At 39.9% G+C, this 21,477-nt stretch overlaps 1 protein-coding gene across 1 annotated transcript in view; it reads right to left on the bottom strand.

Annotated features, from left to right (window-relative positions):
- Positions 1-14,308, bottom strand: part of LOC134287652 (probable actin-related protein 2/3 complex subunit 2) — a gene marked incomplete at its 5' end in the record, with an annotated part of 28,013 nt that extends 13,705 nt beyond the window's left edge. Inside the window, 1 exon segment of the mRNA XM_062850025.1 lies at positions 13,710-14,308. Coding sequence (XP_062706009.1) covers positions 13,710-13,783 — 74 coding nt within the window.
- Positions 14,309-21,477: the final 7,169 nt, after the last annotated feature.

The raw sequence follows: 21,477 nt of genomic DNA, 5'->3' as shown, positions 1-21,477 counted from the left end.
TGGGAAAAGATCTGTGTAAAGCATTGTTGAATGTTATCGAAACGTTAACATTTTATCAGCAACTAGCTGTCCCGGCAAACTTTGTCTTGCCAAGCTTGTGGTGGTTTGACAGCTCTTGAGCGTATTTAAGCATCGCACTCTAGATTGGTTTCATTTCGATCGTTTTGATTTTCTTCCCAGTTCATAAAAATCAGTACTTTATCAATTTTCTAACTTTTGGAGTTGATTTTCGTAACTTTTTATACATATAAACACAGCCACCATGAATACGAATCAAACCATGCAAGAGTCATCCTGATCGGTTAAGCCGTTCTTGAGTTTTGTTGCCTCAAAGGGACATCAAACTCATTTTTATATATATAGATAGATAGATAGATAGATTTAACACTTTGTAAGATTTTCACAAATATTCTTTGATTTTTATTCAGTTGACAAACGAGTATCGAGCAACTGAATATAAATATGCAAGCAAGTGAATTAAAATTGCCGCACGGTGAACTTCAGCTCGTCTTCTCGAAATGTTTGCGCCCTGCATGAGAGTCTTATGTTTTTTTTATTCTTAAATTACTTAACCTAATTTATAGCTCTGTTGTCCACTAGGGCAATGCATGAGCGATTCCAATTGGAAGCTGTACTTACAATTTGTACAGCGCCTAAATGTATTCTATTCTAATTCTGCTATATCCAACTGGTGGCCGTTGCGCTGCTTTCACTCTCTACCCTATCGTGGCAGCATGATGAGCACGAGGAAGCTGATGTGTGGCTGTCGGTTGTTCCTGTTTCCAGTCCGATTGGGAGTCCATTATGAGTTGCTGGTTCGCCGATGTCCAAGTATCCGGGTTCGTTTGAGCCATTGGGCTCATAAGAGGCTCAGTGTCAGCTGCTCTCAGGGGGAAAGAGCAACTGACGAAAGTGCCGGGGCTGGGATCGAACCCATGACCATCTGCTTATGAAGCAAACGTGTAGCCACTACGCCACGGGCCCCGGCAGAGTCTTATGTTAGGAGGGGCAAATCGACGTCCGAGTACCAATGAAGGAATCTAAGCTCACTGTGGAATTCCGAAAAGTTATTTTTGGAAAGGGACTATTTGCTTTCGTAAACACAGAATCCATATCACGCACATCAACACGCTAAACAGAAAGAGCAAACTTCAAACTGAGAAGAGACCAACTCGGTACTGTACTGTAGAGTGTAGATCTCTCAACTTCAACGGGAGCAGGCATTATCGTCGACGTCGAAGTACTGAAGGACCGTGGATTTCGCATCGTACCATGCGGTAACACAACTTTGCTGGGAACAGTTTTTACTGTAATTTGCGAAATGCAGTTGAGAGGAATTCAGACCAACGAAGGGAGAGTTCAGCCTTAGATAATTAATACATAGATATGCAACTTATGAAAATAGCCGGCAACAAAACAGTAGCGCCTATCAAAGAATGGTGGTCGACGGGTGAACTATTCTTTACCTCCTCCCTGCGCATTTGTAGCTTGTAATTCAAGGTATCCATTCAAAGCAAGGTTTGAAATGTGTTATCATTTTACACAAAGAAGCTGTCAATTCGCGTTCGTTCGATTTGGAATCGGAAATAAGATTTCTCCGGATCAAACATTTTATGCATTTCTGGTGATAAGCAGGTATGTCACACAATCTGTGTTGGCCTAACGTCGTTTTAAGCACAAACTAACACTAGGGGGATTCACTTAACAGCGTAAACTGATTAAACTGATTAAATGTCGCGACCATCAAGGCAATCTTTGATTATTTCATTCGCAAAATCATGAAACATTTCAAATAAGCAGAAAATCATGGCTTACGCAGCAGTTTAATCTGTTTAGTGAGTACCCCTACTATTTTTTCAGCTCGCGCGATGCCACAAGTGGGGGAAGACATGTGACGTGGTCGGCAGTTTAGAGGATGCTTATGTTGGCCGCAAACATTTCGAGACGAAGATTTCTGAAAATCGCGATACAAGAATTAAGGTAAACAATTATTAGACTGTATTATAGCGGCAAAAATCACTGCCACAATTTATTTATAGGCTGAGAACAATTTTACCCCGTCTGAATACCGTGAAGTGATACTCATTTCCAGACTCCATACACATCAAGTTCCATGGAAATTGGCGGGAGAATTTGAGATCAATGGTACACGGGATTCTGCTTCAAATATACCTTTGGCGACAAGATTGTACGACGACTCCAGAAACTTCTTTTACCATCTACTACTTTTGAAATTCGTTTATTAAATGTGAAAAAATGTAATCACACAGTATACTTGTTCTACATCAACAGTGCCCCTATGTCTACCATCTGGATCAGAACTACTCCTGGGGGTCGTGATCAACTGTGACCAACAGTTCGGAAAAGGATAATCTATACTAATGACGGGGGATGGTACTTGCTGATGGACATAAGTGTGGCATAGCAAAACAAAAATCACCATTTAAAGTTGTGCAGGTTTACCCGGGTTATTTTCTCGAAAGTCTTTGGTTGATCATTGACACTTTTCAATGCAATCCCACCAAACTTTAAACAAATCGCTTTGACCGTATCGAATCTATCGGACTAGGTTTCCAAGGTGTACCAGAATATGTAGAGCCACCCAGAGGTAGCTATAGGGCACTGCATTGTTTTGATTTTGCAAGGAGTTTTGACATTTCGTGGCCTTGTTGTTTACAAAATCTCAATAAGAGTAAAAGAGAGGGAGAGACTTTCGTGCAGAGCCCTATAGGGAACGAGTTTTGTTGCTGTAAGGTCTGGAGGTGCTGCCTAACCCAAAATAATTGCGAATGCTCGATGAAGAAAATTAGTGGAGTGAGAAGCCTTCTTATGTTTGGACTTGTAGAAAGTGTAGAAATTACGATACGCTTCAAGGCCAATTGGTTGGACAAGGTATCGGTCAGTAATTAACAACAGCACGGATCCCTAGGAGCTGGCTGTTCCGGTGACCCTTCTGAAAATCCTAGTTCTGTAAATGCTGAATTCTGAATCGAAGTTCTGCAGCTCGTACTGCCGGTTCGTCTTGGGTTTGTCTCATTTGCTTTTCATTTGTTTTCACTTAATACACAACACGTTAGTTGCCAAGGTTTCAGCAAAACCATCAAGTGCGCAGGGTAGTTCAATTGAAAATGCGCACCCGCTTCGGTGGATTACTTCACCCGTCGACCAAAAGGTGCAGCCGGTGCATCGATGCCAACCGCATGCATGCTACGATGGTTAAGTTGGAAATCTATGTATTATCTAAGGTTCAGCGTACCACCTGACGAACGAAGGACAGAAAACGACCTACGATACGATTAATCGATTTCACCGCCTCCAAGAACATGGTCAATCGTATCACATCAATCCTGAACAGATTCAATTATGGTTACAGTTGATGCTGGGACGAGATCGCAAGTCGATCACGTTCTGATTGCTGGACGATTTTTTCCGACATGGGAATAAGGGATGCCATCTACTAGCTTAAGCACTAGAAGGGATCTCGTCAGTACCACAACTGAACTCATCAGGATGGGCCTAGAAAAGTTAGCAATCAACTTCCGAAAGCTTCCGAGCGATCATCAGGGTAAATGCCGCTTCCGTCGTCTATCACCTAAAGAAAATGCATTGGATGTCATCAAGCCGGCTTCGTTGAAGTTAAGTCGACAACGGACCAGATTTTCACCGTACTACAAATCCAGAAATACCGTGAACACTAGGTCTCAGTACATTACATGTTCATCGAATTCAAGGCGGAAGATGACCGTCTCGACTGCTCTGAACATAGTTTGCAGAATTACCTAATAGCTGCGAGTCTATTATGCAGTCTATTCGAATTTCACATGGGACTGCGCTAAGTTAACGTACTCTTATACCTACTTGCATTCGAACATCGCCCTTCTAATGCGTTAAGCCGGGCTCAACACGGGATACGATTCTAAAAAATCCTGTCAGTTGATGATGACCAAATGAGACAAAAGATTGTTTTGAGGACAAATAAACATTATCGCCAGAACGGTTGGAAAGCCGACGGAGCTGTAGTACTCCTGCTTGAAACGCGAAGCAGCAACATGCTGCTAGGCGAAACCGAGCACGACAGGATTCGTCTAGGCTAGGAGGTAATATCGCGATAGACAAGGATAACTTTGAGATAGTGGGGGACACAGCCTGCTTCTCAGCTATGCGAATGACCATTTTCCATGTACCGTGTGGCAGACATCAAACTACTCTATGCTCAAGGAAGTCAAAGAGAATTTCCATTACAACCGGGAATCGAACCCATTCATTTATTTAATGACACGTCTATATTAAACAAAACTGAATCGATAATTTCTCCCTAATCTACTCAGTTTCAGTGGCTGCAGTTTTCCATCCTCGACCGCAGCCCACATTTGCCAGATCGTTATGTACCTGGTCCGACCACCTTGCACGCTCTTGGTCTTCTTCTACCACCCGGATCTCATTCAAACACACGTTTTGCAGGTTTGTTGTCCGGAATTCTCACAACATGCCCTGCCCATCATTTCCTTCCAGCTTTTGCCATCTTCCGGATGGTAGGTTCGGCGTAGAGTGCAGTGAGTTACTTCGTCGCCACACACCGTTCCCCTGCACACCGCCAAATATGGTCCTAAGCACCCAACTCTCGAACATTTCCGAGTGTATGCATGTCCCCGACTTTCTCTGATGATGTACCGTTGTATTTCACGGTTGATGTTGTTGTCTGCCGTTAATGAGGATTGATTGATTTATCTTTATTATAGAGAATTTAAATACTTGGCTATTTCGTCTCTTCTAATGAGGATCCGAGGTAGACGAAATCTTCCACCAGCTCGAATGTGTCCCCGTATATGGTAACACTGCTGCCTAGGCTTTCCCTGTCAGTTCACGGTTCCACCTGCCAGCATGTACCGTATTACCCCGCTAATACGACACCGCCTGTTGTCGAATAACCGGGGTAAACTTTTAATTCGACAAACCGGTCACCCTATACCCTATACCATCCGCTCATTGAAATTTGGCAACTCTATTTTTGTTTTTGTTTTGATTTCCGGATTTGTTATGAAATATAATTTCAACAGATATTGCGGTGGTACGAATGAAAAGCTAGTTCTTTCCACGATTGTTTCCATCCTCAGTTCATTCCGGTTAGTCTCCAGGCGGTTTGGGTGTCGAATAGCATCAACTCAGAACTTCCGGAATTATCGGCTGTAAGAGGAGCTGCTGCGGGTGCGAGTATAGTCACAGTATCAAACTGTTTTGCATTTACAGTGTACATCGCTGTGACATTTGAACACTTTTTAATTCGACATATGTCGAATAAGCGGGGTACGAATTAAAAAGTGTCGTATTAAAACGTGTCGAACTAACGGGGTAAGACGGTACCTCTTTTTTGACGCGTTCACCATCAATCCAACCTATGTAGCTTCACATTTGAGGCGGGTATGCAGTTCTACCACCGTTCCGAATCTTCTTGCAATAATGTCCATGTCATGCGCGAAACAGACAAATAGGCCGGATTTCGTGAAAATCGTACCCCGACTGTTGAGCCCCCATAACACCTTCCAGGGTGATATTGAACAGCAGAGGCATGAGAGCTTTCGAGATTCGAACGAACTAAACTGGTCGCCCGCAACCCTTACGCATTTTATACACCATCGCTTGATTAGTCTCGTGAGCTTCCCGGAGAGCCCGTTCTCGTCCATGACTTTTCATAGCTCTGTGCTGTCATACACAGTCTTGCAGTCGATTTAAAGGTGATGCGTTGGAACTTGGTATTCGCGGCATTTTTGGAGGATTTGCCGCACGGTGAATATCTGATCCGTTGTCGGGCGGCCGTCGATGAAGCCGATTTGATAACCTCCCACAAACTTATTTACTCTGGATGAAAGACGACGGAACATGACCTGGGATAACACTTTGTAGGCGGCATTTAGAATTATGATCGATTGAAATCGACAGGCGGAGAATGTTGCAAGAATGCCGGTCAACAACCCTACAAAGTAGATCGATTTACGCAGCGGGAAAGATAGCTGGACCAGGTATAACGTGATCTGTTAACCATCGGGCCTGATCGAGAATAGAGAGGACCAGCTGTAAACTAAGTATTGTTGAATGTATGTTATCAAAAATGTGATGTAGAATAAATAAATAAAAGTACGGATGTATTAACGGAAATCATATTTCTGTTCCACTAGTTGCTTGACTGGACAATAACTGCTAAAACTTGCAGCTTTCTTGACACAGTCAGTCAATTGTTGAAGCAGTGCATATTTCGTTCCAATTCCAACTGCTAATTCCTTCCATCGTAAATATACCAACTGTATGGTATCGTCCGACACTTTGGACAGCGCACCAGCATTCACTTATGTCGCCCAGATGGCCAAACTGGTGGACAAACAAGTGGTGGACCTTCCGTTGCTGCTTATGGCCCTGCTTCCTCGCATAATCTACTGCAAAAAGTGTCGACTCGATATGGATGGCGGCGCGGTGGTCCCCTAGCTGGCTTGACAAAAAAAAAACAGCGATCGGTGGTGCCTACTTACTAAATTTAATTATGCACGAGGAGGAGCCGCGAACAACAAGTGCCGCGTGGTGCTGCTAGATGCTCGCTGTTTTATTGAAAGAGTGAATAGTTTTATGGTTTGCCTGGGATTCACGGCAAAGCCATGTCTCTAATTTATGTGGGTTCATAATCTGTGGAAAAGCGAACTTTTTCGGAGTTCACGCCCAAGCTATTGTAGTAACGTTGATTGCAACAGTTCGGTATGAAGAATGTTTCTTATCAACGGATAAGTAAGTGGTTTATTTGTTCAACCGTCGAACTGATAACGTTGGAGATAAAGAAAAAAAATGTCACTTTGCCAACCGATTCCCGATAAATTTAGTAACATCACCCTTCTGGCCAGCGAAACAGTTGGTTTCAATCGATTTATTTTCCAACCCAGAGTGCAATGAAGGATATCATTCAAACAAATGCAATCACTGTCTGTGCAGTGCATGCTCCAAAGTAACTAGGTTTGACTTTGCTTCGGACATGGTCAGTCCATTAAAGGCAAGGAGCAGCATTACTGTACGTGATATCATATGTACATATATTTAAAACTGCATTTTTCTCTGCTCTTAACTTTCCTTCCTCCGCGGGCGGAACTGGGTGAACTCGGACACGCTCCACAGCTATCCAGTCTACTGAGGCTCTGGCTATTGCTGACCAATCGCATTTTAGGCAGAAGAGGTATTTGATGTGATAAAACTGTGCGATACTTGCTCAAGTACCCGACCGACGGCAGCGGCGACGACTTACTCACATATACCCCTGTAGTTATGATGTATTTATTTTTATTATATCTTTTTAAACATCACAACACCAGTCGGTTGGAGCATCGAGGAGAACCTTGTACGGAATACTTGGCTACTGGATAGCTGTGACTCTTAATGATAGTAGTAAATGTTTATGTTTATATGACTGGAAAATGTGCGAAATCAATCATCCTGCACTAATTCCAACACGTTTTTCGCATATTTAGCCTAAGTGAACAGAGTAACAGAGAATATAGTGACTAGTTTATCATAATGTTTATCCATTTCAAACTTGGGAAATACTTTTACATCGTTTTTCTTTTCAAAACTGGGTTGGCTTTGAATCAGTGAAAAATGTGTGAAGGAAAAAAAAAATAGCAAAAAGTAGTCATGAGATTCTCCCATTTAATGCGAAATAAAATGCTACAGGAAACAATATTTTCAAAAAATATTTCAAACCTTTGAAACATTCAGTGTTTAAGTGTAATTTTAAGAAAAGATGATGGTATCGCCGGCCAAGTCCCAGTGGGAACGTAGAGCCACAAAGAAGAAGAAGAAGAAGAAGAAGAAGATGGTATCGTTTACTTGAATCACCACGTTAACACGTATTTTAAATGCTTTATTTGCAGAAATTTTGTTTAAAATCAGATAAAAGTTCAAAAAGTTCCTCTTCTTCTTCTTCTTGGCTCTATGTCCCCACTGGGACTTGGTCTGCCTCTCTTCAACTAAATGTTCTTTGAGCACTTCCACGGTTATTAATTGATGGGCTTCCTTTGCCTGCAATTGCATGAATTTGTATATTGTGAGGCAAGTACAATGATACACTATGCCCAGGGAGTCGAGAAAATTTCCCCGACCGGAACGGGAATCGAACCCGCCGTCTCCGGATTGGCGATCCATAGCCTTTACCGCTAGGCTAACTGGATTAGACGTGAGCGCCACCGCACCGCGCCGCCGTCGCCGATGTTTTTTTCACGCCGCCGCCGCCAGTTTAATTGACCCGGCGCGCCGCTGTTCATATTTTTCCACGCCGTCGAAAAAAATTCTCACGACGATGAGAAAACAACCTACATTTTTTTCTCGCCAACACTTTTCGAACCACCTGTATACACCTAATAGCATAAAAGATGTAATTTAAAAAAAGTTTATATTTTGTTCTTGTGAATATTAGGCGTACTTTTTTAAACTTTTTTTTGTGAATCTCTTGTAACTTTTTTTTGTGACTTCAATCAATGATTTCTTACAGCAATACTTTGTAGAGCTTCACTTATTCTTTTTTAAGTACTAAACGAGTATCTTTTGTAAACCATAATGATTTATCTACAAAATTCTTGACGGTATTCACATGAGGTTCACGAACACATTCTCCTACATATTCTTTGGAATTTGGATATATGGATTTGGATTCATATCTCTTAGAAGATTTTCATGGCAATTTACGAATGGCATTCTTGGAGGCTACATTCAATGAAATTTTGAGAAATTCTTATGTATGACCCTCCAGAAATTTCACCAAGAATTCTTCTAGAACATGGTTTCCCAAACTGTGGGTCGCCGGCCTTCATCCAGGGGGTCGCGAGGGACAGTCGAATATTTTTCTGTAACAGACAACTAATGAGAGAATTTCTATGGGGGGTCGCGAAAAGTACGTCTGCTGGCTAAAGGGGGTCGCACACCTGAAAGTTTGGGAACCAATGTTCTAGAAAAATATCCATGCCTTAGAAACTCCTCCAGAAATTTCTCCGGGGATTCTCTAAAAAAACCATCCATGGATTCCAGATATTTTAACAACGTTTTATTTTCAGAAAATTAAGAATCCAGAATTCTTTCAGGAATTTCTTCAATGATTCTTCAAAAAAAAATACTTCATGTTCATTCAGAAATATTTTTTTCGAGATACCTTAAGTTCCTCCATAAAAATTTTCCAAAGAATTTCTGGCACACTTGTTGTATGAGACCTCCTCTGAAATTATCAAACTTCTCGGAACCTCTCCCTTCTCAATGTTTGGCGTTACTTATGGACGTTTTTCCTTCAGAAATAACTCCAGGAATTGTATTTACATAGTTATCCCAGGGTTCTTTCAGGAATTACTCCATCGGTTGCTTGGAAAATTCTTTCAGTGCTTCTTCTATATATATATTTTTATGGAGTGCCTCTAGCAAACTCTTCAGAATTTCTTCCATGCATTTTTCTGCAAAAATTCAGACCTCCATGATTTCTTCCGTGTTTTTCACCAGAAATTCCTTCTGAAATGCTCCCAAGCATACCATTTGGATTCTTTAAGAAATTTATAAATATCTTCAGTAACAATTCCAAGGAAGTTTTACTATGTCTATGTATATCCCTTTGGAAATTTCAAGGAACCTTTACCCAAGTTAAAGTATTTCTCCAGACATACTTTCGGGGATTCCTTTCAAAATATCTTTATAAATTCCTCTAGGAATTCTTTCACAACATACTCCATGAGTTTGGTAAGAGATTTCTCTTCCAGTTTTTCTAAATATTTATTTATAAATCCTTGTAGGGATTCCATCAAAGGTTTCGGAGGGAGTGTCCAGATATTTCTTTAGCAACTCTTTCTAAAATTCCTCCAAGAAAGTTCCCTGAGATTCATTCACATAATCCTGCAGGGATTCGATCTAGAATATCACCAGGGATTTCTTCAGGAATTAGATAGACAATTTATTCAAAAGATTCTCCAAGAATTCTTTCAGAAATTCCACTATGGATTCCATGTAAAACTTACTAAGGAATTCTTTCTGAAATATCACTTAAGACTCCTTCAGTAGTTTGAGGATTTGTCAGTAAGAGATTACCTCAAACATTTTTCCATGGATTTTTTTTTGGTTTTCAGAATTTTCAAAGAATTTTCAGCGAAAATTTTTCCAAGAGAACTTTGGAATTGCTCCTGCGGTTCCTTTACAAATATCTCCTGAGATTCCTTTAAAGATTCCTCCGAGTATTCTTTAAGATATTCATTGAAACAATCTCAAAAGCAATCGTTGGAGGAGCTCCTGGAGAAGTCCCTGGGGAATACCTGGAGGAACTCCTGAGATTCATGAGCATGATCATAAGCATGAGCATAGATGACCGCACAATTCGTAGTTGCCACTCCGTGATTGGCCAGAGCAATCGAAATTGCACAAGGAACCAATCAATAGGGTTTGGGACTAACTTACTATTCGCAATGTGTTCAATTCGAGAACTCACAATTAATGTGAATAACGGCGCTGGCCATGTCCTCACGATCATCGAGGAGGGAAGGGATTGTTACAGTGGCGATTCCCTAACCTCAATTCTACCTGTTCAACGAATGTAAATTCTTGAATTTTCTCAACAAATTGGCTTGTAATTTGTGGAAAATGACGAGAATAGCCGTTTCCGTCCCTTTGCAGTTTGGATCTGATCCTGAATCCTCCTTAATTGCAAGTTTTAGGGTCGTTGAACAGGTAAAAAGTGAGGTTACGAGACGCCACTGGATTGTTAGTAAGGCAACCGTTGTTATAGAGACCGGAAATCCCATGGAACAACACAATACTAAACACCCGCGCATCTGATCTTGTACCGACTTTTCGAATTCTCTAAGCAGCATACCCTCTTCGAATGAGTGTAATCAATTTCGTACCTTTTAATTCCGCCCTATGTTGCTTATCCATTTTACTCGCTCATCTATTGTTTTCGTTTCCGCGCGAGACAATGGCGAACGCGATAGACTATGCTGCATTATTTACTCACCCCATCAGGAGCGATGCATGCACAGCAAGGAACAACACAATACTCCCTGGAGGAACTCCTGAGATTTGCCACAAAAGTTCAATTGATTGGACACAGTGGCTTAATTTTCCCAACAGAGGAATAGGAAAAAAAACTCCTGGGATGGCTTTGGAGGAATTTCTAGAATAATTTTATGAGAAATTTTTGGAAAAATTTAAGGACAAAATCCTGGAGAAGTTTCTGAAAAAAATCCCTGAAGGACATCCTTGTGGAATTTTTGAATTTTATCATGAAGAAGTTTTTGAAGAAATCCTTTTAAACAAAATCTGTGTACTAGAGGACTTTTTGAATAAATCTTCTAATGAATTTTTGAAAGATGATTTAGAACCAACCCAGAAAGAACTCCTAGAGATACTTCTGGATTCTTGAAAGAATTTCTCGCACAATGTCCGAATGGTATTATTGGTTAAAATTCCCTGATACAATTTCCCCAGAGAAACTTGTGTAGTATTCTTAAAGGAATCGCCAAAAGAAATTTCTAAAAATATTTTTTTTTTTCAAGGAATCTCTGAAGCAATGCCTGGAAAACTGTGCAGTTAGTTCCCAGAAGAATTTCTTGCGATATTCCTGGAGGAACATTAAGAAATAAGTCCTGAAGTTATTTCTAAAGAAACTCCTGAAAGAATCTTTGAAGGGATTAAGGGACACCGGAAAAAATCTTCAACACCTGCAGGAATGTTTCTATAAATCCCTAGAGAAGTTTACGAACCCACCCGTGGGATTTTCTAGGAAGCCCTCTGGAGGAACTTCCAGAAGATTCTAATGAGAATTTTCTGGGGGGAATTCCTGAAGAAACGCCTGAAAGAATCAAGAATCCCTGGAGAAATTCCAGAAAAGAACACTCACAGAACTCCAACAAAAAATTTAGATTTTACCATGACAGCACTGGTATATAATGAGTATTGAAGAATATCCTTAGGAGACATGTGCGACGTTGTGAATTTCTATCTAGAGCTTCTGGATTTTCAGAAGAAACTTCTGTGAGATTCGCAGAAAGAGCTCCTGAAAGATTTCCAAAGGGAACTATTGGGTGTCCAGAAGAAACTTCAGGACGGTTTTCAGAAGGAACTCCTGGTCCTGGAGGATTCCCAAAATGAACCCTAGGTAAGGTAAACTCCCCGCATAAGTCCAGGGTTTTCCAACGTTCTACTAGTTCCTTCTGACAGTTTCCTGGACCCGATAAAAAGTGTAAGCTAACCGGTTATTGTTTTCAATAAAAATTACAATCAGAATTACAATTAGAAAAAAAAAACTTTATGGTCAATCTTAAATTACTTATACTCTTACACTTACGGTCAGGAACTTCATTAGGTATCCAAACGTAAACTTCTTATCGCATACCAAGAAATAATCAAATGGAATCGTACGATATTATCTAGTGGATTCACAAAAGCATTCTTGGAGAACGCACTCTTGGGGGAATCTAAAAGTACCTAGCTGTGAAAAGTTACGAGATTGCTTAGAGAAATCGCATATTTCGTAATAGTCCTCCACAAGAAACTAGAAATTTGTGATGGAATTCCTGGAGAAATCAAGCATAACTTTTCAATCCGACGTAACTCGAGAATGTAAACAAATCCGAGTTAACTGCTGCATGCATGATTCATAAAGCAAATTGAAGAATCCACATCACTGTTTGATGATTTATTGCTTAATTTGTTTAACTAAGCATATTATTCGAAACGAAGTATACTATTTTGATGTTTACAACTTTACTGATAGATTCATCGTTTTGATATATGAGAAAACCAAACGACGTATCTAGCCAAAATCAAAAGTAACAGATACACCAAACTGGCACCATACAAAAGCGACGTATCTGGCATGACGTATCTCTAACCAACCCGGTGTATGTGTATTTTTGTCAAAATTCAATGTGAAAATGATATGGAATGAGTAGGTTTTGTTTCTTACCTAGTGCGTGCTATATCCCTGGTGATGTTAAGCACGAAAAAACTTATGAAAAGTCTTTTTATAAAAAACTATTTTAGTGAAATGGTCGTCAACATTGACCATGAATTTACTCAGATCAGTGAAAAAGTTAGATACGTCGATTTGAAAAATTTTGCTTGAAATATTAAAAGTAATTGTTCCAGCAGTTGCAGCAAGTTTAACACTGCGTTATTTACTTGCTATGAATTTTTTAACTCCATACAAAATTTTACAATTTTACACTCGACGATTGACACGATTATTATTCAAGTTTATATATTTATCTTGATGAAAAATTAGTTGTTAGGTAAAGACTGTTGTTGTTGAAAGATTGTTACATTTCCTCAACTCTTGAAAATTGTCACACGATACAATTTAAATTTGCGTCAATTCAAATAAGTCAATATTCCCCCAAAATTGCGTCCAACCCGAAAGTAAATTGGATGTGTCGTCGTCGCCTGAAACCGAGTTGCTTGCTGCTGTTGCTTCCACTGCAGCCTATCATATCTACAACACACATACAACACCCATTCGCATGCAATCGGTCTCTCGTCTGCCTTGTACCCTGCATCGAAGGCGTATGCCACCTCCCCCCACCCGTCTTCCTCGACCAAAATCGTCACCGGATCACATTCGCCAAGTATGTGACTTACTTCCTCCGGACCAGCAGATAAACACCGTGCTGCCGCAATATAATTCAGACTGGCATATCGAAAGTATTACTCACCCAGCGATAGCATTCTTGTACTTGACAGTCAGGGTTTCCTCCACAATCCGGTTATTGATCTCGAGCAGAATCATTTTGGAGTCTGGTTCAGCTTCTCCTCATCAATAATTCTGTCGCGGCTTCCTCGATGTCCTGTCCTCTATACGTAGCGGACCAATCTGAACGGAACTATCCGGCGGGGAACCCCAAACACTGTGGCGCGTGTGTCACCAATCTCAGGGACACCAAGGGAACACCGGAATGGCCAGCAAATTTCGGCCAAACATGTACAACAACAGAACACTCAGCACTTTTCTTATACGGTCACACACAGGCACACTATCTCTTTCTTGCGCACTATCTTCCCAACCCACAATCCGAGGTATCTCTTCTTCTGGCTTTCCGGGGGCGGCTTTTGTACGAGGAAAAACTATACACGCACTGCCTCTATCCGACCGAAAGAGTGATGATGATTCGCGTCCCAATCCCGGGGGATGAGTCTGACTTTTCGACGGATATCTTTCTCCGAAACCTGGCGCACCACGGGACGGGACTGCTCCTTTTCCGTTTGTTACCAAATTCACACGCGACACGGACCGCGGATGACACACTTTTTTCCCGTCAAGCGAGGTGATTGTTCTTTTTTTTTAGCTGCAAAGTAGCGATAGTCGCGAAGACTCCGTCCAGTCACAGCCCAGCCGCTTTTCGGTTTCGATGATGACTGCGAACGTGTGCACGGAGAGATTGGAAAATGCTAAAATGCATAAATTCTTTACTAAAACCATATTCGATCTGCCCACCCTTTGGAATGCATATTTTGATGTATATTCACCCACAGTAAAAGAGGAATATATGCATTGAAATGCATACGTCGATTATATTTGTTGTGGAATGCATATTTTATTTTATTTTTCATTTTTTTTTGTTGGTCACCACAATAACAAAGAAAAATATGGCTAGTTACAACATATTGAAAAAAAATCATTTATTATCATTTCTTTAGTTAAAATACAATTAAATAAGATAAATATAATTAACTTAACACTAAAGTTCACTAGTCACTAGCCGTATGGCTCGCTGATAAGCAGGACTTTCGGCAGTCGGCAGAACGTCTTGTATCGAGCGGAAGTTCCTCCTAAGGTTGCTTCACCGTTGCACCGGTTCACCGTTGATGTTCTCCGTATAACTAGGAAGCAGGAACTGGGTGGAAGCAGCTTTTTGGTGGGAAATCTAATACGGAGACATTGATGTTAATGTTTGCTGAAAAAATATGTTTTTCGTACCTACCGAAAATGTAATAATCGTAGCTGGTGGTTCTCCATGGCGAACAGTTGGACCTCGATGATACCTGGTTATTAAAAATCCCAGGAACTCTCGAAATGCTCGAGGACAAGCAAAAACTGTGGCACTTTCACTTCGGCTTTTCACTACTAGCAATGGCGGTTATCAAGTAAAATATTTTCCAAAGTCCCAAGAGTAACATCACGGCCTCGATATTCATGATAACCAATAAATTCCGGAAAAACACGACACTGCATAATATAAATGAATGCAATGCATACTTTTCATACTCAGCCAAGTTTAAATTGTCGAAATGAAAAATTCTTATTAAATAATATGCAAACAAGTATATCCATTTTTCTCCGTGTGGCGAGACTGCTCGATATGTGCTCGACCAAGGCTGTCATCGGGCGAACACTTTTTGACGTTTTCCCAGTGCCGAATATATCGACGAAAAATCAAACCGTCAAGCTTCGATCATTTTGACTTTGCCTTTGCGCCGTGTGAGAGAAAGAGAACTTCATCTCACCTCTCACTCATTCAAAATTCGAACTAGGTTTGACAGTTCGATTTCATTGTTCCTTTTTGTTTGTTCGTCGTGGTCGTCCCGTCGGCTGTGCCCGTCGCTGCTGCCCATAGAAGGAAAACAAAAAAAAAATGTTTGGGCCACGCGCAGTGCGTAATTAAATATTAGTGCAATAAAAGTGCCTCCGCGAATTAACGGGTGAAAAACAGTGGAAAATAGAATGACTCCCGGATTGCTGGAGGCCCGAGGAACTCAACGGTTATCATCGATCTGTTCCCGCTCAGATTCCCGCAAAGAAGAGCGGTCATGATGGAGCGGGTCAAACACTAAAAAACGTTGAGATCTCCGGCAAAGTTTGGTCAATTATGATCACCAGCGGAAGCAGGCTACACTGCAAGCAGTGGCAGCGACAGGAATAGCACAACAACTCGCCCAACAACACCTCTCAGGAACAACACCAACAGCCTCCAACCAACCAATGATCCTCCGGATGGACGGACTTACAAAATCCGGGAGCAGCTCGGAGAAAAAAAAAATGCAGCAGCAAAAATTGTGCCCGTCGTCTTCGGTCTTGTTTTGCGAGCCTGCTGATGTTAGTCCCGGGGGCTCCGAAACAAATCCGGAAATACTCTGGAAATACCGAATTCAACAAACAGTTTTCAGCTGTTTTCACTAGCGGTTAGTATTTTATAATCCATACAATTTCCGATCATTACAATTCTTTCCCACAATCTCGCTGCAGGATCGTCCGAATCTGGTGCAACGTGATCGTTCGTATCTCGGCATAAAAAATTACCTCATGGGAATGCAACCACGCCCGAAAGACGATGAAGTTCCACTGCGTCAGCAGCCGGGGTGTTGCGCTGGGCTGGCTACCACCCATCGGCTATCATGCAACGTGACGTCCCGGTCGGGTTGCAGCCTTACGATCGACCACCATTCTTTGCGGTTCGTTTGGTGGGACTGCTGGCGCTGATGTGTAGCAGTTTGATGATAGGTTCGCTGACGACACTGATGGTTCCAGTGTGAATTGTCACGGAGTGGATCTGTTACCGATGGGCTCATGGACAACTCCGCCGAATACGACGGTCGCAAACAGGGCGAAAATGAAATTGGTCGGGAAGCCATCACCAGCGGAGCAGCAAGCAGCAGCAGCGGCAGCAATAGCCCAACAAGAAACCCTTCAGGAACAACACCAACAGCCTCCGATAAATGATCCTCCTGATGAGCGGGACTAACCGGATCCGGGAGCAGCAGCCGTTGCCGATGTGCAAGCCGTTCAGTAGGTAGACCCGATACGATGATTCATGCTCTGATTTCGATTACTTTTTTTACTTTCTTGTTAGGGTGTGTCCATAAATTACGTAGATTCTTAGGTGGGACGGGGGGGGGGGGGTGGTCTTGCCAAAGTCTACGTTTCATACAAATTTCGAAAATTTTGTATGGAGTCTACGAGGAAGGAGGGGGTTTTCTGAGATGGCCAAAAGGAAGTTGATCAAAATTTGATTTGATTTAATTTCCCAACCGAAGCGGGATTCGAACCCGCGGTCTCCGGATAGGCGGTTTACATCCTCATACGCTAGACTTATTGGAGACCCTATTAGTTTTGAATGAGATTCAAAAACTTCAAAATTTTAAGTTCATGGTATTATTATTATTATTAAGAAGATTTTTGACCCGAGGCTGGTTCGCCTCCGGTGACTAGTATGAGATGCAACATTGATTTTGAAAAACTTATTCTTATTTCTGACATTACAACCCAACTGAGACAGAGTCCGAATCTCACCTTCCTAGTTATTATTAAGTTAGGGATTTGTAGGAATTATTCAAATATGTTTCGATATGCTACCGACTTTCACAAACGATTGAGAATATTTTTTTAAGTTAGTAGAATATATCCCAGGTAACCGTGAATTTCTGAGAATCCTTAGGGATTTTTAGGAATTATTCAAATATTTTCCGGGATGCTACTGACTTTCACCAATGATTGAGAATATTTTTTTAAAAATTCAATTAACATATCCCAGATGATTGGGAATTTCTGAGAATCCTTAGGGATTTTCAGGAATTATTTAAATATTTTACATGATGCTTTTGACTCACACAAATGATTGAGAATATTTTCTGAAATTTGTAGAATACATCCCAGATGACTGGAAATTTCTGAGAATCCTTAGGGATTTTTGGGAATTATTTAAATATTTTCCGGGATGCTTTCGACTCACACAAATGATTGAAAATATTTTTCTTCAATTCGTAAGATTCATCCCAGATGACTGGAATTTCTGAGAATCCTTGGAGATTTTCAAGAATTATTTAAATATTTTCCGGGACGCTTTTGACTCACACAAATGATTGAGAATATTTTCTGAAATTTGTAGAATACATCCCACATGACTGAGAATTTCTGAGAATCCTTGGAGATTTTCAGGAATTATTTAAATATTTTCCGGGATGCTTTGTGTGATCGTTTGTGTGATTCAAACGATTGAGACTATTTTTTTTAAGTTAGTAGAATATATCCCAGATAACCGTGAATTTCTGAGAATCCTTAGGGATTTTTAGGAATTATTCAAATATTTTCCGGGATGCTACTGACTTTCACCAATGATTGAGAATTTTTTTTTTAATTCTATGAACATATCCCAGATGACTGGGAATTTCTGTGAATCCTTAGGGATTTTTAGGAATTATTTTAATATTTTACATGATGCTTTTGACTCACACAAATAATTGAGAATATTTTCTGAAATTTGTAAAATACATCCCAGATGACTGGGAATTTCTGAGAATCCTTGGAGATTTTCAGGAATTATTTAACTATTTTCCGGGACGCTTTTGACTCACACAAATGATTGAGAATATTTTCTGAAATTTGTAGAATACACTGGGACACCCGGATAAAAACTAACCATAGGGTGTTTGGTGAAAACCATTCATGCACCATACAGTGTACCAGCTACAATAATGTATATTGTAATGAAATGGTTCACTAAAAGCTTCGCACATTGTAGCTACTATACATTTACATTCAATTTTTATGTAACAATATATTATACTGTTTTTCTTACGTTTGAACCATTCAGTTTTCCGAAACATTATGTTTCCGTGCATTTTGAATTATTTATTCAGTTTTAGATTTTTTCCGTGCCTTGTTTTGTTGATGTTTGTGGCTTTTTTTATGAAAAGGAAAGGAAAGAAAAAAAGTGGATAAGTTGAAACATCAATTTAAAGTCAATAAAATGTTTAAATAAGTAGTAAACCAGATGTCTTAAGAACTGCAGATCCAAGAGATATGGCGGGCTAGGTATGTAGAGTGCGATGAGAGGAATACGATTCGCGAACTTTATCTTTGACGTAGAGCCATCTTTAACATATGGACTGGACTGAATACTGAAAGAAATTCTAATATTTATAGGTTCGTCTGTGGGTTCGCTTTTTAATCTAACTTATACTTGAATTGAACTTGACAGTTTTCTCATGAGTTGTTATGTATTTCCCCGTGTATTTTAAACTTTAGTCAAACTGGAGCCTCAATATTGCAATAACGGTTAAGCACGCTGTAATGATACTTTTGTACCTCGTCACCCACTTCATGCAACTACATTAGTGGTCTAATAATACTGCGCGCTTGGCATAGTTCCATCATGCCGCTCAAAGTGTTGCCACAAATAATGCTTAGTTTGTGAAACCCGGTTATCTGGCTGGTGGGGCATGGGAGCCTAAGCTTCAACTGTTAATGCAATCAGAGACTACTCAGACCCCGACTTAGACTTAGACGTGGGCGATCTAATATATGAAGGGTTATCCAAAACGCTCTGGAGAATTCCCAAAGCGCATTCTCATAATGCTAGTAAGCTTAAGATGCCATTAACAGGAGGAAAATGACAAGATAATATAACTAACATTTATATGGTTTATGTAATGCAAAACAATACAACATAACAAAAGAGAACCATTCACAAACCATTTAATTAAATACATAACCAGTAGTGCAATTACAATTAAAAACAATATATATACGGTACAATTTATTGTTTGAAACCATACGTGGACCATTCAATGTACGGTATATTAAAACCCACGTATCAGGATTTAGAACAATTCATTTACAATATAATGTAGAGTTTTGCAAAAAAATATATATGGAGAAAAATATTTTTTTATATTGTTACGATACTTAACCACCCGTATAGTATATTGTAAAAATCTTATTTACAATTTACTGTATGGTGTCTACATTACATTTTATTGTTTTTGTATTTTTATTTTTACAGTGGTTTCTATTGTAAAAATGTGGTTTTAAATAGTACTGTTACAATACAACGTTCGGTTTTTCTACTGTATTTTTTATTCGGGCAGGGGACTGGGAAATTCTGAGAATCCTTGGAGATTTTCAGGAATTATTTAAATATTTTCCGGGATGCTTTTGACTCACACAAATGATTGAAAATATTTTCTTCAATTCGTAAGATTCATCCCAGATGACTGGAATTTCTGAGAATCCTTGGAGATTTTCAAGAATTATTTAAATATTTTCCGGGACGCTTTTGACTCACACAAATGATTGAGAATATTTTCTGAAATTCGTAAGATACATCCCAGATGACTTGGAATTTCTGAGAATCCTTAGGGATTTTTGGGAATTATTTAAATATTTTCCGGGATGCTTTTGATTCATAAAAAATAATGAGAATATTTTCTGAAATTCGTAAGATTCATCCCAGATGACTGGGAATTTCTGAGGGTCCTTAGGGATTATCAGGTATTATTCAAATATTTTCCGGAACGTTTTGACTCACACAAATGATTGAGAGTATTTTCTGAAATTTGTAAGATACATCCCAGATGACTGGGAATTTCTGAAAATCCTTAGGGATTTTCGGAAATTATTTAAATACTAGCTGGCCCGGCAAACTTTGTCTTGCCAAGACGTGGTGGTTTGACAATTGTTGTGGCCATTGTTGCAACGCACTCTAGATTGGTTTTATTTCGATCGTGTTGATTTTCTTCCCAGCTCTTAAATAATCAATACTTCATCAATTCTCTTACTTTTTTAGTCGATTTTTGTAACTTTTTTTACATATAAACACAACCACCATAAATACGAATCGAACCATTCAAGAGTCATGCTGATCGGTTCACCGGTTCGTGAGTTTTGTTGCCTCAAACGAACTTCAAACTCATTTTTATATATATAGATTTTCCGGGATATTATTTTAATCCACTTATCCGCGAGCGGTAATGGCGGCGACGGACATATCCAACCGGTTCAAATTTTGACATTTCATGGGGGAAAGTCAAAACAGTTTCATTCTCCTCCTCACCCCTTCACCCACCGTTTAGTGGCGCCAACCGATTGCGATCCCCAAGAAACGTCAAAATTTGAATCGGTTAATTGTGCCCGCTGCCGCCATTACCGCTCGCGGATAAGTGGATATTTTACATCCTCATACGCTAGACTTATTGGAGACCCTATTAGTTTTGAATGAGATTCAAAAACTTCCAAATTTTAAGTTCAGGGTATTATTATTATTATTAAGAAGATTTTTGGCCCGAGGCCTACGGTACGGTAACTAGTATGAATTGCAAAATTGATTTTGAAAAACTTATTCTTCTTTCTGACGTTACAACCCATCTGAGACAGAGTGCGAATCTCACCTTCCTAGTTATTATTAAGTTAGGGATTTGTAGGAATTATTCAAATATGTTTCGATATGCTACCGACTTTCACAAACGATTGAGAATATTTTTTTAAGTTAGTAGAACATATCCCAGATAACAGTGAATTTCTGAGAATTCTTAGGGATTTTTAGGAATTATTCAAATATTTTCTGGGATGCTACTGACTTTCACCAATGATTTGATTGAGAATATTTTTTTTAAAATTCAATGAACATATCCCAGATGACTGGCAATTTCTGAGAATCCTTAGGGATTTTCAGGAATTATTTAAATATTTTACATGATGCTTTTGATTCA

Source organism: Aedes albopictus, chromosome 2 (assembly GCF_035046485.1).
Source record: "Aedes albopictus strain Foshan chromosome 2, AalbF5, whole genome shotgun sequence".
Classification (NCBI taxonomy): Eukaryota; Metazoa; Arthropoda; class Insecta; order Diptera; family Culicidae; genus Aedes; species Aedes albopictus.
The sequence above is the reverse complement of the archived record's forward strand: the minus strand, read 5'-3'. Positions and strand labels throughout refer to the sequence as shown.